This window comes from Idiotropiscis lumnitzeri, chromosome 13 (genome assembly GCF_059441095.1).
Source record: "Idiotropiscis lumnitzeri isolate Australia: NSW breed Sydney's pygmy pipehorse chromosome 13, RoL_Ilum_1.0, whole genome shotgun sequence".
Classification (NCBI taxonomy): domain Eukaryota; kingdom Metazoa; phylum Chordata; class Actinopteri; order Syngnathiformes; family Syngnathidae; genus Idiotropiscis; species Idiotropiscis lumnitzeri.
In genome coordinates this window covers 15140612-15166464 of record NC_142403.1, presented here as the reverse complement: position 1 = coordinate 15166464, position 25853 = coordinate 15140612, and the positions used below count along the sequence as shown (strand labels likewise).

Here is a 25853-nt window from a genome sequence, read left to right as displayed (position 1 = left end):
CAATTTACTTGGAAGCAAAAATGCATAAGCGTGTTGTATAAATCCCACCTTTATATTTCCCTGTGTCACGTTCAAATAAACTTTGCTATTGGCTCACTTTGGTAATCCGATCAATGACTTGATTGAGATGAGAACGCGCAACCGCCACAAGGGTCGCCTTGCTACCTCTCAAATGTCAATACAATCAAACATCAGATAGAAGTAGAAACGCGAACGTGCTCGCGGGCTGCCAATCATCCGCCAAATCGCAACCAAAATGAAGAGGAAACGGAATTTAATGAAATGTGCCGTCGGAGATGGCATCGCCCGTCAGATGTGTCAAAAAATAACCCATTCTCTGATATCTCTTTCAAGGCTATTATTGTAAGATAGCGCTAATGAAATTGACAGTGGCATTAATTGGGCGTGTAGATAAGTGGCATTGAGTGGAGGACATCTTAAAGCCAATTAAAGATATCGCCGACGCAATTAAAGATATCCAAATGCCACACCAGTGCGCAATCGGGCTGTTTCGTTGGCAATCATATCTCATAGCTCGTAGCTCATGACCCCTTTAAAAAGTTTTTTTTTTATCGCACGACACTTTATTCTCTTCTTTTTGTTGCTTCTCTTTGTGGGATTACGTTTAAGTCACGCACACGCGGGAAGTCGACTTGCTTCCGAGACGCGAACGGAAGTCAAGTGAAGTGGTCGTCTTCGAAATAGTGGCTGTATGTCCTCCTGTTTGTGCGCATTTTCAAGTCAGTGACCCGATTAGAAGTGTCAAGACAAGATAGACCAGCATACCAATTTTTTTTTTGGTGGTAATAATAATGTCTATATTACTAGAATATAATACTTAATTTTTGCAAAAAAAAAAATACTTTTTCTCAAAAATTAAATTATTTTCTTGAAAATTTCTGTCATTTTTTTTCTAGAAAACTTTTTTTCTTGGAAATAAATGACAAATATAAAACTTTTGGAAAAAATATTTTTTAAAACTTTTTCTTCTAAGCTTCTGACAATACAGTATCTAACTTGTTTATGGGGGTTTTGTTGTAAGATTTGGACTTATCCTTACAATGTTTTTTTGCATGAAAATATAACTAAAATATTTTTAAAATAATATAAAAAATATAAAATACGCAACTATTTATACACTTTTCAAAATGTTTTTTTTCTCCTATTAAACCGTTTTCATCAACTTTTTTAAAATTGTTTTTTTCTGAATGTTTTTTTCCTCAATCTTTTTTTTTTTTTTTTTTTTTTTTTTTTTTTTTTTTTTTTTACAAAGTCTAACGGTTCGACTTTGCATTGTTCGAGTGTGATATTTACTGCTGATCAGCGTGTGACCTTGAAGGCATCCCTCACCCTCCCTCTTCTCTTCTCCCCCCCAGGGCGCTGCGCCAGCTGCGGGGAGAACGTGGTGGGCGAGGGCACCGGCTGCACGGCCATGGACCAGGTCTTCCACGTGGACTGCTTCGTGTGCATGACCTGCAGCGGCAAGCTGCGCGGCAAACCTTTCTATGCCGTCGACAAGAAGGCTTACTGTGAGCCCTGCTACGTGGTGAGTGCCGTTGCTGCTTTTCCTTCAAAGTGTGTCGCATTTGAACCCGTGGGCTTTTAATAGCCAGACTGAGGCTCGTCATTAAGACGTTCGTGGCCCTTGATGAAAGTTTCCTGACCTTCTATTGAGCCAAGCCACAGACTGATTAGAAACATCTCACAGCGGACCACCAAAAGTAACATTTCATAATGTTTGACTTTAAAAAGTTTCCCAACATCAATGTGTCATATAATTGTAGGACTATATTTAAAAAAAAAAAAAATAAATAAATAATCATTATCCTGGGCTGGAGTAAAAATGAACTGTGAACTTGTGGTTGCAGAAGTGTGCACACCCTTTTAAAATTGTTGACTATCAACCAATCAGATTCAAACTTATGTTAAATGGGAGTCAGCAAACACCTGCCACCATTTAAAGTGCTTCTGATGAACCCCCAAATCAACCGCAGCTGTTCTAGTGGGCTTTTCCTGGCATTTTCTTTGATTTCTAGCACACGCCTGAAGGTATTGAGAATTTTTGTGATTTGACGCTTTTTTTTTTAATATCACAATAGGGCGTATGAATTTTTAAATTTGCTGTAATATGAACGTTTTTTTCTTGCAAGATCACTTTTTTCCACAAATATTCCACCTTTAAATGTATAAAAATCCCTAAAGATACATACATTATTTTCTTGATCATATAAAACTTTTCTTTTCCTTTTTCTCAAAATATATCACACGCATTAGAAAACATCAGCATTTTCTCTAAAATAGACAACTTTCTCTCTCTAAAATGTCTTTTAAAAACATTTTTCTCCATGTAATACTGTTATTCTTAAATATTCAACTTATTTCAAAAAATCTTATCCTCGAAAATTTAAGTTTTTCTTTTTGGAGTAAATGACCTATTTTGATCAAATATTTTCCCACCAAAATATAAAACTATTTACATGGAAAATATATCGAACAATGTAGCCAATCAAAACAATTCCAGCTCCTGACGCCACGCCCCTTAAAGCAACACATTCATAACATACCATCTGGTTTTATAAATACACTTGAGAAAACTTTCTTTAAATTCTCTTTTATCACGATTTAGTTAGTGTTGACTATTTTGAAACAATGTCTACATGTACCGCAAGCGTCTTTCTCCATGGAAAACGAGACAAAAGTTGCAAAGACTCGACTAAATAATGATCTCCGCTCCTCTCTTTGACTTGATTTCCTTTTTCTTGTTCATGTTTTGATGGAGCTGATGTTATCTGCAAGTCGATGACGGCGATGCGCCGATAAGCCGGCGTTCGGCAGCTCTTTGTGTATTTAATAAATGTCAAAAGCATGTCGGAATGTTTTTTTTTTAATTAGCTTTGCCGAGTAGATAAGGAGAAGAAGAAAGAAAAGTTTGAATTCTTTAGATCGCTTCCGGGGTGGAAATGTTTGATTTGGATTGTGCCATCTTCTGCGTCAACACTGATGCGATTCATAAGCAGCGATGTGACGCGCCACTAATTACTGGAAGAAGTCGTCAGTTACTTTTAGTTCAAAGTGTTCAGTTGAATGCAGACCACCGGCAAGGCCTCAACATTAAATTTGTTGTTATACTTCAATTTGTTTTAGGGTTAGAGCTTGAGGTATAAAGTCAGTGAATGGTTTCGGGTGGAAGTTAGACACGTGGAATGTTGAAGCTTAAATTTGATTCGTAATGAATTGCCGAGGTATAAGATCAAACTCGATACTCAAAATAAAGTGACTGGACTCCTAAAAAATGCAGAACTGATAAGTTGATCCTTTTATGTGGTTCGTATATCCCGACGTGATTTTCATTGAAATGGGCGTGGCCGAGAAAGTGGCGGCCGCTGAAGGTGTACGACGTGTGCGAAAGCAGGAGAGGTGGCACCCGGCCGCGTCTCTTAAATCTTCCCGTTTGCGAGGCACTCACCGCGATTGTGCCCGTCTCTTCTGGAACTTCTCCAAGCGGGATAATTGAGCAACTTTATTTATGCATTTCATCAGCATAAATGTTCTTCTGGCGCTGGATCAAGAAGCACAGCGCGGAAAATCGGAATTCCTTAATGGAAGTCGTTCCTCCTCCTTTTATTCCCATCCCGCGGGCGTCTCCCGTGCGATTACGACGACGGCGACGGCGGCGGCGGCGGCTCCAGAAGTGTCGCTCCCCTGTGAGGAGCAAAGAGCGAAAGTTTGCCTCAGACTCAGTCAGTCAGTCGAGGAATATACCGACTAGCGCGCTCCAAGCCTCTTCAGCCCTGGGACGAATTTGCACCCCTGATTCTGTTTCTTCTGACTGCCTTTCACACAGCGTCCAACTATAAAATAAATAAATATAAAAAAAATACAAGTTCCTTAAATATCATTAAAATGTAGAAATCCAAAGCATGGAACACATGTTGATGAAACTGTAATAAAACAAAAAAAATATTTACAAACATAAAGAAAAGAAAATACATTTAAAAATTAAGATTTTTACAAAATATAAATACAAAAAAAAATATCAAACACAAATCTGTTTCTCCAGCAGAACCAAACCGGATATCTCTTTTTATTAAAAAAAAAAATGTCTTTGTAAAATCACTCACAAAACCAAAATTGAGAAATAAATTATTTTAAAAAAAATTATAGAAGAAAAACAAATAAGCAAATATATAATATAAAGTCTATAAATGGAAACAAACATTTATTTTCTCTGTCTAAAAAAAAAAAAAAATCTTGCCAGAGAGGTTTTGAATCTGGTGTACTCGTGTTGGATGCACAAAAAGAGAAGCCTGCCAGACCGTCACTCAAGTTTTCTGGTCTGCAAAAAACATCACGTCTTACTGTCAACGTGCTCAACGTGCAACAAGGTCACACTGAAAGACGCTTTCTGTCCAGATAAAGATACTATTAAAAGAAAATCAGACCTAATCTGTCCTCCGCCTCTTTTTGCCGTGATATTTCCGAGCATACCGGAGGTGACGGACAACGAGCGGCCGGAATGTAATTACGACGATTATCTGGCGCGCTACAAAAGCGAGCTTATTGCAAAGAAATGACGGCGGCCGTATCGCTGCCTCCGCTCGGCCTTGACCTGTCAGTCAAACGTGGTTGACTGACAAAGGCCCGCCTTCGTGCTGCTTTCTCATCGTCCTCTCTTACTACTACAAATGTCACCAGATAGTTTCCCGAATCACCGTAAAGGCATTTTTTATGTGGTTCACTATCCATAGACTGTCGTTTACAAAAGATATTAGTGACCTATAACCTCGAAGAGGGTACATAAAAATACAGAAAAAAATGTGGTTGCAAAAGTGTGCACACCCTCTAATTAGAATGTGTCTGTGTTCAGAATGAAACAATCACTATTTAATCTTGGTCAATTTTTTTAAATTTTTTTTAGTATGACATTTGACCAGGGGTGTGTAGACTTTTGTATTCATTGCATAAGGTGGACTATATGGTCCACAAAATGATTAAGGAGTGAGAAATTGAGGAAATGATTCGGAAAACAGCCATTAGATTAACAGCGACTGAAGTCATCGTCATACAATTTTGAAGTAGGATTTCATAACCTTCATCGTCTTTTCATTCTACAACCAAATGACACTTCATTTTCTATTTATACGCTCCTTTTCACAGAATGAAGGCAGAATATTTATTTATTTTTATGATTCCTTTCCCACAATATGCGTGAAGAAATTTCAAGAACGGTTATTATGTGTATGATTGAAAGCATTTGTTAAATGTGTTGATGAAGTCTTAATACTTTTATTTTTCTGGCCAATTATCAGCATGTAAATAAAGCAAAAAAAATGGTATGAACTTAACAGTATAAATGATAAAAAAAAAAATGTGTGCATTACAAATATAAAAAAAAATGGGAAAAATTAATATCCACTACAAAATGTTTACATAATAATGAAAAAAAACTATTTATATTACTTTTTAAATGTAAAATGCAGGAAAATATTGTTGTTTTTAACTGTTTTTTCTAAATTCTAAAATTGCAATGCTCAACAAACCACTTGTGAAATAAAAAAAATATATAAAAGAAATGAAAAAAAATAGTATTAAAACAAAAATATACTGTAAAAATCATGTTTTTTTTTTTTTTTTTTAATTGAAACTTTTTGAAGAGGAAATCCACTTTCGGATTAAAATCCATAATTACGATTCAGACTGCCATTACCCTTAAAATCTGGCGCACCCCCTGGAGAGTGATGCTCACACTGCAGTTTTGGAATCCTGCTCTCATCCTAATTTTCAGCCTCATAAGTGCTGGGATGCACCAGCCAATCCAGATGAACGAATACGTTGCAATCGCCTACCACTTTCATTGAATGGAGTTAAGTTCCACAGAAAAAAAAATGTCATATCACTTATGGATGTGTGATTACAATAGCTGAGTGCCATTATATTTTTAAATCCAGCACACCCCTGGAGAGCACTCACACTACAGTTTGGGGATTCTTGCTTTTGGTGTGCTTCTTATTTGAGAGAGTGCTCCAATGCACACACCAGTCCATGAGTTACATATCGTCACTGCCCTGACATAAAAGTGAAATATATGAAAATAAAAATACAAAGTTTTATTCCTGAAAATACTGAACAATTCTGAAGATGATCAAATTTCAATGAGTAGAGGGAGAAGGAGAGAGAGAGAGAGAGAGAGAACAATATCCGAGAAAAAATGTCTTTTGTGCACATTGAAAGAGACTTGAGCTCATGAAAAATGGGAGCTAAAATGTTCCGTCTATATTTTTGTACAGCGTATGCAAGAAAACGATGTAATTAAAACTCGCTGTATGCGGATATTATGGAGTGTATTTGTGATAAATGACCTTGTGCGCGCACACGCACACACACCGTGCAGTAGTGTGTGTTTGTGTAATGATAATCCTGTCATCTTGTTGTAGTGCACTTAATCAACTAGTGACAACACATTGAGCTGCTTAAAGGCCTTGTGAGCTCGTGTTGCGCTCCTCAAATGGAGGCGCAATCCGCATTAGCCCCAATCCCGCAGATTAACACCGTTTAAACTTGATGCTGCCATTATTCAACGGTGAGACCTTTTATCCCGTGCCGTCGCACTTTTAGCCATCTAAAATTAAAAAAATATATATTTTTAATAATATTGCGGTCTAGTATCCGTTCCTGCTTTTAACCCCCTTTAAATACACACACAAGTGGTGTCCTGTCGTTGTTACTACCAAGAAACAGCACAGTCAACTTTTCTATCAAGCCATGTTGGAGCTCTTTTATATTCACGGTGGTGGTGGGGGTAGGGTTGGGTACACAAAATAAAAATACTTTATAATAAGTAACTTTAAAAGTAACTAACAAATATGTAACGATACTATGGATGGCAAAAAAGAAAATGTTTGGCTGAAATAGTGAAAAAAAAAAAAAGATATGAATACAAAAGGTTTATACAAAGAAGTTAAAAAGCTTAAAAATAAATGTAAGAAATCTAATGGTATACAAAGCGATATATAAAAGAGTAAAAAGGATTTCAAATAAAATATATTAGTAGATATGAAGAAAATATCACAATAAAGTATAAAAATATGTATTTAAAATAACAAATATATACAAAATAATTATGCAAAGAAAAAAATAAAGGAAAAAATATATAATTTCTATAGTAAAACTGTGTTTAGAAGTTTTAAAGATCGCAATTATCTTTCCAATTTTCACCCAATCGCATGAATTCTGATATTGTCAAAAATATCGCAAGAATCTCATCAACGGCTGTCATGAGGAGATCATTAGCATGTAGCGCTGTTAGCCACCTAAACACACTAATTGTCTTTGGCAAGCGTGCCAACACGCTGCCATTTGGAATCCCATTCATGCCGATGCTGTCTAATTGTTGGGCTCCTTTGAGGAATTAACACAGACTTAATTACGTGTGAAAATACACAAGTCAATTATGACACACACATTCTCGATATGAATATTTGATGACTCAGCACATCGCTTTATGTGAGAAGTGTGTTGTGGGGGGGACCCTGAACGCACGGCCACGTCTGCATGTGACGACCCGCATATCCGTCACGGGGAGTTGTGACAGGTGTGTGGGTGGGAAAAAGTCAGCGCAAATTAAAGTCACATCACTGACATCCAGACGCTGCTATGATCCTCATATTCTGCCATTCCGAGAAGTTAGGATTGTTCCGGAACATGCAAAGATCGCTGCCAATAGCCGATTATTTTATTTATTTTTTTCTCCTTCCACGCTCGCAAACATATCCCGCAATATTGGACGATGAAGAGACAATTCAACAAATTTATGACAAAAGCAATGAACAGTGGAAAATGTGGAAAAAAATTAGGAGTACTCATGGAACCTGAATGGAGAGTGGTAACGATTTAACATTCAGGTCAGGTCCATTTTTGGTAGCTAAAATGCTAACATGCTAACAGTTGTGATGCTGTGGAATAGCAATCACCGGTGACAAAAACCAAGCAGTGCTGTCCAGTCAAGTCATATTTTGCCTGAGCTCTTTCTGTCGAGGTACGCTCGCGTGTCACGCGATTATCTGGACAGTATCCCAACCTGACAATTTTTGACGCCTGCCCCAGGCATCCTTTTGGCGCCGCACCTCTGAGCCACCCAAACAAATTGCTACGATGGCGTGTTCGCCACCTTTTGACTTGAGGTGTGCGTAGGCGTGAGGACGTCATACCGAAAGAGAGTGATCCTCCTAATGGGGGAGCTCACTCTCGGCCTCGAAACGTATTTTCCCGACGGATTGTTTGTGACGTTCTCACTCTGAATGTTTGTGACACTCCTTGATGGAATGTTCATCCCGGATGTGTGCTCAGTCGAAGTTTCCACTCAGTTGACCTGGTCTGGCCTTTTGAGTGTAGGTGTGAGCTGCCCCCGAAGTCCATTTGCATGCCGGTACGCACGACTGGAAGGTCCAAGAACGAGATGGCACCAGGCCAGTGCCTCCCACCCTTTTTTTTTCTTTTCTTGCTTTTCTTGACCTTGGCACTTGGCACTACCTCAATGCTGATACTTTTTACTCACTCGGTTTACCGGACAAGTTTTGACCACCTCGACTCGATTATGCAGAGTTGAGTTTATTTTAACGGCACGGCGTCACGGTGTCAGTAGGACACATTTGAAAGGTTACCTAGCAACCGTAAATGATCTCAGTGTCAATTTCACTCAACGTGATGGGCCACGCAGAGGCTGGGATCAGGCAGAAGTGGAGTTCTCATCCCACTCCAGTCCAGCACTCTTTTAAATCCTGTAAGAAGTTTTGGAGGACTGACCTAAATTTGGTGTTCAAGTGTCCCGAGCTTTGGGTCATACGAAAAATGACACAGGGATGGAAGGAGATCGACACCACATTAATTCAAACCAGCAGGACAAGCATCCATGCTACTTCCTCGTAGGCCACTAAGCAACCATGTCCAAATATGGGCAATCATCATCCCTGTGCCCTGCCCCACAATGACAACCAAGAAAACAAAGTGCAGCGTGAAAAAAGTCTTAAATCTCAAGTCAAAGTGCACAGGACCGGTCTACTTTTTCCTGACTTCGGCACTTGGCTCTTCCTCACTGCAGAACTTCTGTCAACACTTGTTTGGCGTGGTTGGCTAAAGTGGCGGTGTTGGAAGCGGTTCCACCATCCTGCTCCGGGCCAGAATCACCATTTGGTTCCACTTTTGTCCTGACTGTGGCACTTTGCCCTGTAAGGTCAGGAAAACGTAGGAAAAGGGAGAGTTTGGGGAAGCTCTGGCCCAATGCGATCCTGTCCCTGGACCCAAGTGTCCACAAACTACAGAGTTTAGTTGGATATGACCAGCTGTATGAGGCGTGTGAGGCAGTTCTGGGCCACGTTGTACGAGCCAGAGTGAGATGGCGGCAACACTTTCACCGCTGCCACCTTTTGTTCTGCACAGAGAAGTCTGATCCAGGTCTGATGTGTCACTCGTCATATTCGGGAAACTGGGTCGTTTTTTAAAACTTTCTTTTTTTTCCCCCCGCTTTTCCAAAGCTTGCCACTTTGGACTACCGCACTGACAAATTTGGACAAACCTGTCCGAACCACACGGAGTTTGGTTTAACATGACGGGCCAGACATCAGACCTTCTTGTGTTGAATAAAAGGTGTCAGGGGTGCAGCGATCTCACTCCGGCTAAGAAAACGTGGCCCGGTACTGCCTCTCCGCCTTAAATCCCGCTCGGCAGCTGAAAGTGAACCCCGTGTCGCCGTGTCGGACTTCCCTTCAACATGACGGGCCACACATCAGGCCTCCCTGCGCAGAACAAAAGGTGGCAGGAGTGCCGCCATCCCGCTCCGGTCCGGCACTGCCTCTCCGCCTTATTTCCCACCGTGCAGCAGAAAGTGACCCCTCTGGACTTTAGGCAACGTCTCCTGCCGCGGTTGCCGAGAGAAAGTGACAAAGAGCCCGGCGGTAGTTAGCCAATGTCATGAGTCGGAGTGACATTGCGGCGGGTCAGCAGTGGGTCGCCGATATTTTCTTTCCCGCTTGCTTCCCCCAGGCAAGGAAATATGCTTAGACAAAAAACATGAGGGAGCTTCCGCGACTCTTGTCCAAACAATGGACTCTAATAGGAACACTTTGGGGCCAGAAGCAGGACAAAATATCGGTGTATATCGTATCATTATCTCCGACGGTACAATATACATACAGACGGTGACAAGTGGTATCAACAAGACGGGAATAGTGATCGTCTTCAATTTCCCACGCTTCAAAACCATTCGGAGCTGTAGAAGCTAATTACTCAACTCTTTACTTATCATGCCATGTATGAAAGTGGCAGTTATTCAATCTTTCTCGTCTCTCGCAGGACGAAAGGAGCTAATAACGCAAAATTTAGCATGTCCGATCCATCGCCGCCATCTTCGAGACACCTTTGATGTTATTTTCGTCAAACCCCGTTTCTTTATTTCCTCTCGCTAGCATCCCTCGTCTTTGTGAGTCATCATCTACCCCTCTTCTTCATTTCATCTCCTCAAACTTCCTCCTCATAAACGGCACAAGAGGCTCGTTTGTCAAGCTTCATTAAGTCACCTTACCCCCTCCATTTTTTTTTTGTGTATTTTTATATTTTTTTTTTTTCGCCGAGGTGACTCATCCATTCGGCATTTTGTCCCGTCTTTCCTCCGGTCGCTCGCTCATTCGCTGGTCCCACAGCAGTAAAGCCAGGCACCGAGCAGACGCGGCACTGAATCAGCTCGGCAGTAAATTTAGCGGCGGCGAGTTCATCCTGCCAGGTCATAAATCGCGTGCAAAGCGCAGCCTGCCTCCCGTCAGCCCCGATCGGCCTCGCGGAAAACAGGACGGGGAAAGAAAAAAAAAATGCTAGGTGTAAAATGTGTGTCAAAAGAGGAGAGATGAAGTTATTCCCCCGGTTTGGAACACCGCTGTGTTATTATATGCGGGAAATCGGTGATGCAATCGAGAGCGGTTTTCACATCACGGCGAAGGGGGCGGGGGGCGAAAGTCTGATGCAGATGTCGGGATGTTTAAATCACGGAGGATAAGCACATTTATGTAGCAGGGGTTGCTTCGATCAGATTTTAGGCACTCTGTTTGGACGATGACGCGTGTCAATCAGACAAGCGGTGAAATAAAAGTAAAAGTTTGAAGATGTGAAGAAGTTTAATAGTAAAATTTCACCAGAAGCTACCATTTATTTTTTTGTTAATTTAGATTAGAATGAATTAGTCGGAGAAGTAGGTAGCTTTCTTTGTATTTTTAAATAATTAGATAAAGAATGCCTGAAAATGAAATATTTTCATTAAAATTGTCATTTTCATTTCAAAACTAATTTTTAAAGTGAGAACATTTTTAATTAAAGTAAAATGTCAATAGGTATGAATCGCAGAATTATGATTGCTTAAGCTCAAAATATATACATTTTTTTATGAGAATGAATGACATTTCCAGGCACTCCTCATCTGAGCCTTTCACCTGTCAATCATTTCAGCAAGTCCACAGATCTTCTTTTTTTTTTTTTTTTTTTCTAACCCCCACATTACAAGTGTGTCAAAAAGCAAACGCGGGGTTCTTCTTCTCGTGTTTTTAATGCGAGTATTTTACTGCAGGAAATTGGTGATGCAAGTTTTAACGCGTTATGCAATCGCCAGCGGTTTTAACATCACAGCGGCAGTGAGAGGAGAAGGGGAAAAAAAGAAAAAGAGAGCGAGCTTGAATGTCGGGATGTATGAATCACGGAGGAGTCGAGCAATAATTCCAAACATTTGGCGGGCGGGTGCAGCATCGTCTCGCACGGAACAACATTGAATTAGTTTTATTTTGGTAACAATATTAGACAGCCTCATTAAGACGCCGTCATTATGTCCGACTACATTTATTTTTAGTCGCCTTCTAATGGAGTTAGGAAGTACAACATGAAGCAAGACAGAAATGAGCTTAGTGACCTTGAAACAGCCCTAATGCAGGCCTTTTTTCACCCCTTGCTTGCCTTGGAGTGTCGAGAAAAGGCTTTATAAAATCGCTTTGTTGTTATCGTTGTAATTTCATCATCATTAGGACCCGACCGATTAATCGGTCAGCCAATTTAATTACCTTATATTCGCTCTTTCAAAAGTGACAAATATTGTCTGGGGTTTTTTTTTTCCCCCTTATTTTATTTATTTTTTTGTTAATTACTAACACATTACAACGTAAGACGAAGATAATTACATTCAAACATAACCCCCAAAAAATAAAATCGTCGAAATAAATGTTGCCAAATACTAAGAAATAAATAAGGTACAAAGAATTGTAATGCGGTCAAATTATTTCAGTAATTTTCCTTTCCTTACTCTTTTTTTTTTTTTTTTATTAATCGGCCGATTAACCGTTTATCTGAGCATTATTCTGCTAAATAATTGAATCAGCATTGGCCTCTGTTGGGCCCTCTTCACAGTTTTTTTTTTTTTATTTCTTTTAAGATAGTAGCTGTTGCTTGGCCAGAGATGGCTCCAGGATTTTTTTTGTCCTACCGGGCCTTAAGTGAGGCTTGATTGATCTATAAGTATAGGGTTGGGTTTGAAATAAGAGCAAAAAATAGATGCGAGTGCTGTTAGGTGGCAGTCACCTCAACTCACTTCACATTCAACAGAAGTTTGGCAGATAGTGAACAATGCTTCAAAAAAGGCTTCAAGATGCAAGTTAAGTTTACTCTAAAACTAAACATTGTTTATTATAAACAACCACATAGCTTTGCCTTTGCAAAATCCACGTAGCTTAATGCTAGCACATAAAAGTAACGCGTTAATGGTATTTTCATTCCATTTCATGCTGTTATTACATATAAATCCAGAAATTATATTATATGATACATATTTGAAAAAGGAAAAGAAAAAAGCTAAATAATTTTTAGTTTAAAAAATATATACATTTTCTCTGCATATATTATTTAAATTATTCATGAATTAAACTAACGGTGCTGATGAAAGGACACTACAAGGTCCGTCGCTAACCAAAACAGAAGCACCTAAAACACCCCCTATTCCCCCCCCGCCCCACCCCCTTAAAATTGAAACGGTTCCAAGTTGACTCGAAGCGTGCGTGGCCTCGCCGGGCCTGAGTGTCACCAGGACACATGCTTGTGCCGTTTTAACTCCCCACTACACGCTTTGTTTTGCCAACAGGGCTCCTCGCGTCCGCCAAAAGCTGTCAGACGTCGTTTAGCGTCCGGGCCCAGTCTCAGCGGACATTACGGGCTTCGCAGGAAGTAGAAGAGAGTGGGGGGGAGTTGGGTGAGGGGAGGGGTCTCCATACAATTGACTTAAAGTGTGCGTCTGCGTGTGTGACCTACATTCACTTTACTGCCGAGACGTTTGTTTCGCCTTGTGGGCAAACACGCATGTGAGAGAGGAGGCGCGTACAGTCAGTCAGTATGCTTCAATACATCGGCGCCACCGCAGCTGTGCATGTATGGTTCCCTCTAGTGGCTGAGGGCATCTCAGGACTCGCAACAGAGGCCATCTCAGGCCTACGCGGCAAAGCAATGGGTTGGCAAAAGAGGGCTCGCGGGCTCAAAAGTGGACCCTGATGTGAGTGGATTGACGACATCAAAGGTAAAATATCTTGGGAGTTTTATTTTGAAAATGGTTTTATTTTCAAAGGCGAGTACCAGAAAAAGAAATGGTGACCGTGCCAACATTTTAAAAGGAAAGTTTTGAAAAACAAAAATCACTTCATTTGGAAGACAGGCAATCAAAACAAAAATTGAAAAAGAAAGTGATTTTGGAAAGCTGACTTTTGGCGAAAAATATGAACAAAAATTGGGGGAAAATGTGCGAATATTCAAATGTGTGTATACCTAACTTAGTATGCGGCATATGTTGAAATGAAATGTTTTATTTAAGTAAAAATCTAAATGTTTTAAACTATTTTGAGTGGCAATAGTAGTTGTGATGGCAGTACTTAAATAGAAGAAAAGAAATTACGTCAAAATATAAGTAAAAAAAAATCGACTGAGCAGTAATTTTATTTTTTGGTTCATTTTAATGTCCCCGTAAGACCTGAAAGTGAGTAAGAAAAAAGCATTTCAGAATTAAAATAAAAATATTTTCTGGATTTATTTGGGGGGGATTGGTAAATGTCGGTGAAGTGCCTCTATGTTGAAAGAAAATGGTTAAAAATAAAACCATTTTAAAAATTAATAATTATTCTTCGGCAGTGTTAAATAAATCGATAAAATAAACAAAAAATTAAAAATAGGATTTCCATATAGGCTTTTTTTTTTTTTACATTCCATCAAAACTGCTTTGGCAGATGACGACAAAGCATAAAAAAATATGAGTGCCTAATTTGTTTATAAACAGTTCCATGATGCAAAAAAAAAAAAAACTCCGTCAATACTGCTCGGTCTGTTAAAAGTAACACAGTGAGATCGGGTGACAGGAGGTCAGGGTGTTAGCATCACCAATTTTTATTTATTTATTTTAAGAGGGGGGGGGGGTCTTACGGGTACTGTATTCATTACGCCAGGCCGCAGGAAGTGAAATCACATGCTCCAGTTAAGCTAAATAAGGGTAAGGTATTCCCACAGGAAGTGAGCCAAGAGGCAGGGAAGGATGCGTATCAAGTACCGTTCCAACGTTGCAGAGGTATTTTATCCCCCCACCCCCCCCCCCGATGTGATTTGGTGCCTGCGAGGTAAATAAAGCTGGCGGACTCGCGGCATCCAGCTCATTAAAAAGCTTTTTTATCCATTTCCAGCGAGCAGGCGGCGAGACTGCGGCATGGACATTGTTTACACACAAACGCCGCCCCGGGAGTCGTGTTGATTTCTACGAGCGTCTCGCTTTTCATGAACTCCTCGAGCCTCTCCAGGAGTGCGCGCAAGCCACGCGGCCACAACGCCGCCAGTCCAAAACATGAAAGTCTGGCATCTCGCAGATTGCTGGGCCCCGAGATGGCGTGACCGCACAGCCCAATTCCGCGCTAAAAATAACATCCGGCCGCCAGGTATTCATTCGATTGGCAAGTGGAAAATTTAAAGCTTGGTAACACACTGAAATACACAAATTTTTTCCGCGTGGGAGATAATGAGGAAAAATTGCACTCTAATATTGTACTTTATAAAATGATACGGTCATGACATCATTAGAAGGTGAGGAATAATTTTTTATTTTTTTTTTGCTTCAATTCAGTGGCCATCGTGCTCCTCCTTTCTGGCGCATGCGCATTTGCCACCTGGGGCAGTATAAGACAAACGTACAGATATACCTGTACATGAGCCGAATGAGTTGTCAGAACTCTTCAGCAGTAATTGTAGTCATTCTTTGTAGAGGATTTTTTTTTTAAGTATATCTAATAAAGGTTTGACAAATTAATTGAATTTGTCTTTTGTTGTACGGTGTTGTGATTGGATTCTTATCTTCAATACACTCAAGTTAAAACAAATATCGTGTCCTCAAAGTGTCAGTGAGCCCAGAGCGGAGGTGTGACACCATATGACCTGACACGCTAGCCTGGGCACCACACACACACACACACACACACTCATTAGCACGCAGACGCAGAATGTCAACGCACACGCCGACGACCACTCCGCGTGGTTTGCCTCGCCCCGGCGCTCGGGGCCCGGCGGCGCGTGACTCTGCACCGTGTTGGCCACACACCCTCTATCGTGTTTGGAAACACTGAAGCGGCGGGATGGGGGATGGCGGAATTTGGAGCCCGCTGAAGCGTGTGCGCTTTAGCCCGGCCGAGCGCGCAAAAGGGCCACGGCGGAGAACAGATCCAGGAAAAAGCAAAGGCTGTGGTACCTGTATCATCTTTCCACATTGAATTGAAATGATGAATGTTGGCATTTGTACATCCAAAAAAGCACCGTTGTCATTCTTTTGGTTTTCATGTAATGCATTAATTTGAAGAATTTTTTTACTTTTAAAAAATGATGAGAAGAAACAGTAAAAATAATTCAACAGGAGGTAAAGAATTCAATTCTTTGAGCATGATTGCTTGTTTTATCGACATTTCAATAGACATTGTGCTATTCCTTCTGGTGTGTGCACTTTGGCCATTAGAGGGCAGTATAATCCATAAATCCACAAAATAACATACCTAATATTAATATGAGTAAACTTGAACTGGGAGTGGCAATAAACAGCTTGAAGTCTCATTTTTAAAGACGTCTTTGCTGTCTGCCAAACTACCACTTGACGTTGTCAAATTTGTTCCCGTCCATCCAGCAGTGGGAGTTCGTAACTCATCATTGCGCAGGAGACATGATCAAAAACAAAAAAATTGGGCAGAGCGATGGCTTGCATCTCAATATTTCTCGTAATTTGCACATTAGCAAAGTAAATTAGCTGAAAAGCGCACTTTGTCTATCTTAACCCTGATACTCTATTCTTTTGAATTTCAGATGCATTTAAAAAATTTTAAATCATAGTTTGGGCTATATTTAGCCTTTAAACAATTGAGAGTAAATTATTTCAAATAACATTTTTAAAAAAAAAAGTATGTTGGGAGGGGTTCCCCAAACCCCCACAAATAGCCACGGTCAATTCACGGTGAGGTCATAACCAAAAGCAGGACATGCGACAGAAGTAAACTTCAATTCCCCCCCCGCCCTACACCCGCCACTGCCTCCACCGCGGGCCGCCTGCCCAAACGTGCTGGCGGGAGAAAGCCTGCAGTCATCACAAATTGGAAATATTTACCACCACTCTCGCACTGAGAGCATCAGCAGCATTGCCGAGCAATGTGATGACACACCAGCGTAAAAAGAACTTTACCAGTCTCAAGGCTCAAAGTAAATAGGAGCAGTTTTACAAATGACTGACTTCATTGGATGTGTTTTACTTACTAATTCTAAGGAGCATTTTTTTTTTTTCCCGACCAAGCACTTGATTCAGGCTTATGTTAGCTTAGCGATTAGCATGGCTTTTCCGTCTTCTGTTACTTCCTACTCGTCATCCCTTCATGACGATACTTGGCAGAAGTGTAGCTTATTTGCCACCATGGAGGCGATGATTACTGACTTAAGAGCGAGTCCTCGGTGTGTTCGAAGCTCATCGCTAACTTTTTTATTTATTTTTTTTTCCACGCAAAATGTCAAAACAAAAGCCAAGCCCGAGTTTCTGACGTGTCCACGCGTGTGTTTGCAGAACACGCTGGAGACGTGCAGCATGTGCAGCAAGCCCATCATGGAGCGCATCTTGAGGGCCACGGGAAAAGCCTACCACCCCCACTGCTTCACCTGCGTGGTCTGTAAGCGCAGTCTGGACGGCGTGCCCTTCACCGTCGACGCCTCCAACCACATCCACTGCATACACGACTTCCACAAGTGAGGACGCCCCACTAAACTCGTACCACTTGTTATAGCAACCAATAAAACTATGGTTATAATATTAGTGGCTGGAGAACAATAAGTTCAAAAAGTAGTAGTAGTAAGAAGAGGAAACGGATGAATACAAGCAGTCACATGTTGTTCATTTTAATCGTAGCTGTATGATGCTGATGCTGTTTGTCTTGTTTGTTGTGGCTGAGCAGGAAGTTTGCGCCCCGCTGCTGCGTGTGTTCTGAACCAATCATGCCCGCTCCCGGTCAGGAGGAGACGGTTCGCATTGTGGCTCTGGACAGAGACTTTCATGTCCACTGTTACCGCTGTGAGGTACGTACGAGTACTTCATCATACGCACTCATCTCACCTCACTACATCGAGAAAATACTCGCGCCACGCTACACTACCTCACAACAGTTATCTTTTTGGCATTAGAAAGTCAAATTATAAAACTTTGGCCCGTGTTAGAAGCTACAATTAGCATACCCTAGCATCAATTCTAATTGGACTGCTCTTGCTAACTGAACAAGGCTAACCGGTTACTAGCTGCTGACATTTTCTTCTTCAAAAGGCAAATTAGAAAGTTAGCCCAAATGAAGGTTAGAAACAAGTTGTTTGATGGAACATTTAGCCTAGCTTAGCATAAAAGCTAGAATTAGTGCTAAGCTAGGCAAACTGTAGTTCCCAACACGTTCTACTTTTTTTTTTTCCACATGAAAAAGATTGTGTTTTTTTTTTGTTTTTTTTTCTGATAAGCCAGTTTTAGATAAAAGCTAACATGTATTAGCATGCTAACAGTGTGTATGTTTTGGCTACAGGACTGCGGCTCTCTGCTGTCTGAGGGTGACAACCAGGGCTGTTACCCTCTGGATGGACACGTCCTGTGCAAGAACTGTAACACGGGACGCATCCAGGCACTTTCCGCCAAGGCCACCACTGACCTCTGAACGGGCAACCAATCTTTTCCTGCTATTTTCGCTCGCTTAGCACTTCTTCTGTCCTCAACTCGCTAGCACATACGCTTTTCTTCACGCACTTAAACATATATACTAACTACATTGTTGTACGACTCGCGTCACGGTATAATACGGTTAGCCTAGCTTAGCATAAAGATGGCTAACTTGTAAATAAGTTTGACTCATTAAGATAAGACTAATCAGTGAGTAGCTGGGAACAAACAGTAAATGACAAGAAACTCATATTACAAATTTACATAAAGGCAGTTAACAAGGAAATAAAATCAATTTTGACCTGCTTGCAGATTTTTAGCATTTATTGCCTGCTTTGTGATCAACGCGATCATTACTCGGAGTATATAAACAGCTAACCGTGAGATAGCTAAAGTGTTTGATTCCTCAGTGTACGACAACAACCAAAGTTTGTGATGAAATCTGAACTTAGCCAGCAGATTCTTAGCATTTGCCGCATTTCATGATGAGCTAGACTAATGATCGACGTGGCCTACCTTGGGAACATTTTCAAAGCTGCAGTTATAATGACTGTGCGCTCAAACATGCCACATTTATGCTAAACTAGGCTAAACATCCAATAGACAGCAACATTTTCGCCATTTGTGACCATTCCACCATTTTATTTTTCATTATGTTTACCGATCAAAATCATGCTAACATTCCGCTAACAGGACCTCATGTTGAAGCCTTGGTGCCTCTTCATGAACTCCTATTCCTCCTATGCAGAACAATATGCAACTTTCTCTTTGTTTAGGTGTTATTGGAAATTTCGCTACTTAACGTGAGTCGCATAGACACTTTATCAGGAATTTTATGGGTAAAGGATTTTTTTTTTTTTTTTTTACGTGTACAGAGCAGAGCATCCTCATTGCTATCTTTCTATCTAACACGTCGGTACGCCACCACCTAACGCTACCAACTGCGTCAGTATTTTGCCCAACTTTTCAGTTCCCGCCTTTCCTGTATACTAAGCAAGGCTAATAGAGTGGATGATTTATGCTTAGATCATGACAGAAGCTACATGTAGCCTATCTTAGCATGAAGATAGTTTACTGGGAGTGTTCTAAGTTTGATTCCCAGGTGTACGACACGCAAGCAGATTCTTATCACCATTATGCTAAACCAGGCAATTTAGCAACTAGCTGCAGACGTTTCAAGCATAAGACAAGCTAGCAGAATGTAATGAGAATTTGTCAAGCTGCAGTTGGTTGAGATAAGCACAAATACAGCAAACTAAGGGAGCGTTGTACTTTTGTAGTTTGACTACCAAGTGTACAGCACTCTGGTCCATTCTTATTGTTTCTCGCCTTGTGCTCAGCAAGACATACCAGAGACTTGTAGTGGACAATTTCTTAGATCGTAATAGATGCTAAATTTAGCCTAGCCTAATTAGCAAAAAAAAAAACAGCTAACTCAGAGAGAATTCTAGTTTGTGGGGAATATATATATATTTTTTTTTTATTTCCAAGTGTATGACACGCTCACAAATTCTTGTCATTTCCTGCCATTTAATGCTAATCTAGTCCAAACATATGACGCTAGCGCTAAATGGTTAGCACATAAACGATGTAAAGCGAATATTTTTTTTAAATTTAACATGTTTTTTTTATACAATTGTGTTGTTAGCTTGCTGTCTTCTTGTTAAAAATAAAAGTGCCTTTGCCCCTTTGTGACCAAAGTAAACAATCAAGATGGCCGCCTGACAAGCATACTGTATGTTTGATTTTGTTTTTTTTTCTCTTCTGTAATAATAAAAAAATGCAACCGCATCCACTCTGTTGTTGCTGTTGGTTGTTAGCATGTTAGCTTGCCTGCTATGAGCGGGTTAGCTAATCCAAATATCATTATAGTTAGCAACGTAGCATGTTCGCTTTTCTTTTGAGTTTTTTTTTTTTTTTTAATTAAGTGTGCTATCCTTACCAGCTTCATCTTTGTTAATACGCTACCTAAGCTTGGGGTTTTGGTTTTCCAATTAGGGCCGAGTTAGCATTTGAGCTTATCTCCTTTCAGGGTGTTAGCTTTTCTTGGAACATACTTGCCTTAAAACGTCTTCATTAGCAAGTTAGCTTTTCCTTTGTTACCCTTTTCACTGTTGGTCATAGTTAGGATATTAGCTTGTCTTAACTTTGCTTTGGTTAACTTTTTAGATTTTTCTTCCACTTGTATTAGGTAATATTGAGTCATTCCCTGTTTCTGTACGTGTTTTAGTCGCTCTTGCTGTGCTAGCATGACTGGAGATTTCCTGGTCATCTTTTCTTTAACTTTTTTTTTTCTCCCTGTTCCTTGGCTTGACGGGCTGCAGGCCAAAAAGCGCTGAGCTCGTTGTTCATGCGTTCGCGTGCGGCGCTTAAATCGCCGGCGGCTCTCCGCTCGCTTTAGTGCGCATAAATCTGTTGTTTACAAACAAATTGATGAGTGATGCGCCCCCCGGCCAACTCTGTGCACATACCCCCCTCCTTCCCTCCATACAGTCCTCTGCATAAATATCCCGCCGTGACTCCACTCTCTCGGCGCCATTTCCTGTTTAAATGTCTTTTGGTACGCTAAAATATTCTGAAGGAAGCCGTGTGGGGATGCTGGGGGGGTGAAAGGTGGATGAAAGAGGGCACAGGGGGTCACAAGTGGGTCAAAGGGTGGTGCAAATGGGTTAGAACTTTGTATGTTAGCTTCTTCGCTTTTCATCTGTACGTTAGCTTTTTCATCAGAGCTTTTCAGTAGCACGTGCTTTTATTTCTTATTTAGCCTTTGTTTATCCAGGTCAGGCAATTGAGAGTTTTACAACGCAGACCGAGCTGGGTGTAGTCCGTCTTTCGCCTGGAGTTGGCTGGGATAGGCTGCTGCATCACGCAAATAAGAGACACCTTAACTTTGATGTACATGAACTGTACACACAAAACTTAAAATAATATAATCATAAATAACCTGATAAAATGTTCCTCTCCAATCAAAATACACCAAAGCTCAGGACTTCAGACTGACTTTTTTTTTAATTTTTTTTTTTTTAACTAGGAGCACAGCGGCGACCAACCTGGAATTTTAGGGCTTAATATAGAAAATATAGGGGCACAAACTTTAAACTGACTTGCAAAGGAAATATTAACTCCAATGATTTTCATTATATTACTGATTAACGGGTTGAAGTGTGGAGCAGAAGTCTGTCACCACCAAAAAATATTCAAGAATAATCATTTTTTTAAATTAGCAAATTAACTCACGCACAGTCACGAGTAGATGAAAAATGTACTCGCACTGTCTCGAATTTTAGGAGCAAACTGCCGCCATTTTCGGGGGAGTCTGGAGCCCTGCCATAGCACTTCACATTCGCGAGGTGCACATTTTTGTTCCCTTTTGATGCACATGTTGTTTGAAGCTGTTAAGAGATGAGAGAGAGGAGCAAGATTGAAATTTCCTTTGACCGGTATGAGGGCGCCGGAATCAAAGATGTCGCGATGGCAGCGTGTATGACATCACTTGCGTTTTCTGCAAGCTGAGTTTGAGCGTAAACAAGCAACTGCAATTTACAAACAGCCAAAGGTTCGTCCGCTGCTGCGTAACGCACACAAACTTTTACAGGTAACTCGCAGAATATTAGCCGCTATGTGAACCGCTGCCTTGCCATTTGTATTAGCATCAGTCGTCGCTTTTCTATTTTAATTTCAATTCGCAAATGTTCTTCATCTATATTAGCCACTGCGTTAACTATTAAAACTATTACAACGCTTCGTAAATGCTGAGCCATTATTTTAGTCAAGCCGAAGCTCTGTGAGGAGCTGTCAAGGAAACTAGTGTTTCGTTGCACTCGTTCCGGTAAGTTCTTTGTCTTTCTTAACAGTTCCGTGCAAGAATGAAAAGGTTGAAAAGTGAAAGTGAGTTTTTCTTTTTCTTTTCTTAGCCTCGAGGTCGCAAGGTGCCGCCTCAAAAGAGCTCCTTAAATCATGAGAACCGCGTTACCTTTCCGTAGCGCTCGCGCCCGTAAGTCGCTAAAGTCGGAGGACTTATCCCGGATCCTCACGACGCTCCCGCCATGAATAACAAGCAGACGCCCCTCGCTCCGCTAGCACTACTCAAGCGCTACGAGGTTCGCACTCGATGAGAGAGCGCAACAGGCCACACAGAGGTCAGCAGATAAATGTATATAGTTTGAGTTATATTAACTTTAGACACTCTGAATTCTATTTTTTTTCCTCCGCTATATTAGCCAGCATTTTAACCACTCTGTGTGGATGCTAGTCTAGCTACTATTTACCAATTTTCGAAACAAATGTTCGCTATTACTTTAGCCCCTCATTTATCCAGTACATTTGCCATTTAGTTACTTTTCTGCAATGACTATGCCCTTAGCTCAGGCGTGGGCAAACTACGGCGCAGGGGCCACATGCGGCCCGTGAAACGTTTTAATCCGGCCCGCCGAATTTGAAAAAATTGAAATGAATAAACCTTGTTAATGTTTTATTTTCTAAATACTGTGGTTTTTCAAAGACATGTATATTGTTCTAATGCTTTTGTCCACTTTCATTTAAAATTCAACTCCATCCATCTGCTCCTGGTGACCTGCATGGTCCCGTGTGTAGTGGCTCATTTCAGAATGACAGAGCAGCAAGGCGGGAAGTGGTAGAAACATTTTGGGGAAATGAGATGATGCTCCTCGACTAAATTCTCTTAGCTGTTAAGTTAGTCAATATTTTAGCTACAATATTAGCTGGGATTTTTTTTATCCGAGACTATTTAGCCACTTTAATAGCCACTAGATGTGTAGTGCTATGTCAGACACTCCAATTAGCCGCCATTTTAGTCAGCATTTTAGCTACAATACTAACCACTTCCGTTAGCCAAGTATTAGCATGAACTAAATTTCCTGAGTGTGTCTGTGATGAATATAATTTCTTCATGTGACAATAAGAGATGATGAAATGTGTTTTGAAAAGTTTCTTGATTTGCATTCCGATTCGCTGTTATCAACTGTTAATGATAATTGGTGTGAACTCCAGCTGCACTGTTAGATGTGTTAAATGTAAATATGTGCACACTCAAGTCAATGAGTCTATTAGTGGTGCGTATATATTAATACAAGTCTCAGCATGAATAGCAATTTTCTCCACACGACATTTAATTGACTGTTCTTGTCCTTAATGTGTCTCAGTGATTTCAAGAGGGCAAAGCTATTGAAATGGATGTCCTTGTTTCTTGGAATTACCCCCCAAAAATGTTTACATTTTTTGTTTTAATTCCCTTGCCGGACAATTACTTCATCACAAGTGGAGCTACAATTATTGCTATTTTTAAAAAAATGAATGCTTTGGACACACAATAAAGACCAGTGCAATTCATTATTCACAGCAAGCCTCCCTCGTCGCTTTTTGGCTAACATACTCGTCCAAGCCGAAAACACCCAAAACTCACATGACTTTTGTTAGTTCTTAACCACACGGGAAGAATTGTTGCATTATTTTATTTATAATTATTTTAACTACTGTTGCCCGAATCAATTAAGTAATCTTTATTTTCAGTTATTTTAAATAGCGTAAAAGGATTTATTCAAAAATCTATTTCAAATAAATCAATTATTATTTAGATTTTTTTTTCTTTATTTTACATGATCTCATTTTGTAAAAATAAAATTAAAAAAAATGTTTAAAACATTTGAAAACACAAAAAATGTATGTATAATTTTATGTTTATTTCATTTCTTCCTTTGGGGGAAATATTTGAGGTAGCAAATTTTTTTATTATGAAAAATAATTAGATGAAAAAATATTTACATACTCTATGTACATATTTTTAAATTCATTTCTAAAAAAAAAACGATTTTTGTGTCACGAAATGCTTTATTTACTCATCTTTTTTTCAATTGTTAAAAATGATCAATAGGTTAATCCATTTAAGTATTTAATTAAATGAAGTGGAAGAACATATCAAAAATTCATAAATTCCCCTTTTTTTTAATCCACTTTCAGGGTTTGGGAACCCCGGGATTAAGTTGGAGCTTCTTATTGTACCACTGCTCTTTTAGTTAATTCTACAATGTGTCCATTCACATTTTCAGGTAATAAACACACAAATGTCAATTGACGTATTCCTACAAAAAAAAAAAAAAATCAGTGTTCCCCCTGCTCCTCACGCCGTCTCACCCTGGCTGAGGTCTCATTTTATCCCCGGCTGATTTATGCGGGCTGTTTTTTGTCGGGGATCAAGCGGCTGTGATTAAGGGGATTTGGGAGGAGAGGAAATGTGTGTGCGTGCGTGTGCATGCATGTGCATCAGTGTGAGTGTTTGTGTGCATTGGGGGGGATTTGCTGGATTAGCAGTGCAAGGAGCGTGTGCGTGTGTGTTAACAGATGAATGTCACAGGTTGTATGTACTATCATTGACTTTAGTCTGTGCACTGGATTAAGGCAACATCAGATACTGTCACATTGGGAACAACTGTTTTATCATCAACATGCTGCACAAGGGGGAAATTGATTTTTTTTTTTTTAAGTAAAAAATCTTCACCATAATAATTCAATTAAAGTAAATTTCGCTCAACTTTTAACGTGCAATAGAGCTATAATGCATAATAAGTGTTGTACACTGTGCATATGGGTGTATTAATAGTCATCATTATGTCAATCAATGTCAATAATATGATACTTTGCACTAATTTTACTAATATTACTGTGGCATAGATGTTTTTTTTTTTAACTCATTCACTAACAGCCAAGTAAAAAAAAAAAAAAAAAAGGGATCTTTGACGTCTTGAGCCGTCAATGGCAGTAAATGAGTTCATCAAGATTATAATGCTTGTCTCTATTCAGCTAATAACCATCTGAAAAGTGAAACGATTTCCGCATAATTAGTGTGTATGCTGGCTGGTACTTAATTTCAAGTCTCTAACACCTGTTTCTTTTTTTTTTCCGTCTAATGATTGCAAATATGGCACTCCTGGCCATGTGATTAAAGTCCGCTACAGATGACAGTTTGAGCGTAAGTTGTACGAGGAAGCAATATGAGTCAGGCGCAAAGTGCTTTGGTGTCACGTAAAGCATTGAAGTTGACAGCAAAGAGTTATGGAACAAAGTACTGTAAAGTCATCAGGAATGCTAGTGTAGAGTAGACACAAAATGCTTTGGCGTACTCTAACACAAACAGGAAGTGTGGCGAAAAAGATGGTGAGGGTAGAGGAGTGATGTAAAACTGATAGGAAACGAAAAGGAGCAATGAAAAGAAGACAGGAAGTGGCTAGAACAAAACCTACAAGTCACGAGTACGAGTCCGTGTCCAAATTCAAAGGCCATGTTTTTTGGCCGCAAGACGTGGTTTCCAAATTCTAAAAAGACAATTAGCGGGCTGTGTTCTTAAACGCCTTCAAAAGCTTGTCCTCATGTAGCCTAACTTGGACCGCGACCACTATGGCGAATTTGTACAGGCCTAATGTGAATTTGGACACCACGTGCAGTCGCCGCGAGCTGGAAGTGACGTCAGGCGGCCGCAAATGCGAGCTTGGGGGCATCCAGCCGGTGAAAACTAAACAGGAAGTGAGCAGGCGCTACATAAAGCTGACAGGAAGTGGTCACGATCGGCGTAACAATT

General features: G+C 40.2%; 1 protein-coding gene across 4 annotated transcripts in view; it reads left to right on the top strand.

Annotated features, from left to right (window-relative positions):
• Nucleotides 1–20053, top strand: part of lpp (LIM domain containing preferred translocation partner in lipoma) — a 98576-nt gene extending 78523 nt beyond the window's left edge. For all 4 annotated transcript variants that reach the window (XM_088314074.1, XM_088314076.1, XM_088314075.1 and 1 more), the window contains 4 exons: nucleotides 1377–1546; nucleotides 17138–17316; nucleotides 17523–17643; nucleotides 18132–20053. In XM_088314074.1, the coding sequence (XP_088170200.1) occupies nucleotides 1377–1546; nucleotides 17138–17316; nucleotides 17523–17643; nucleotides 18132–18260 (599 nt within the window). In that variant the 3' untranslated portion in view covers nucleotides 18261–20053. The remainder of the gene's footprint in view (nucleotides 1–1376; nucleotides 1547–17137; nucleotides 17317–17522; nucleotides 17644–18131) is intronic.
• Nucleotides 20054–25853: the final 5800 nt, after the last annotated feature.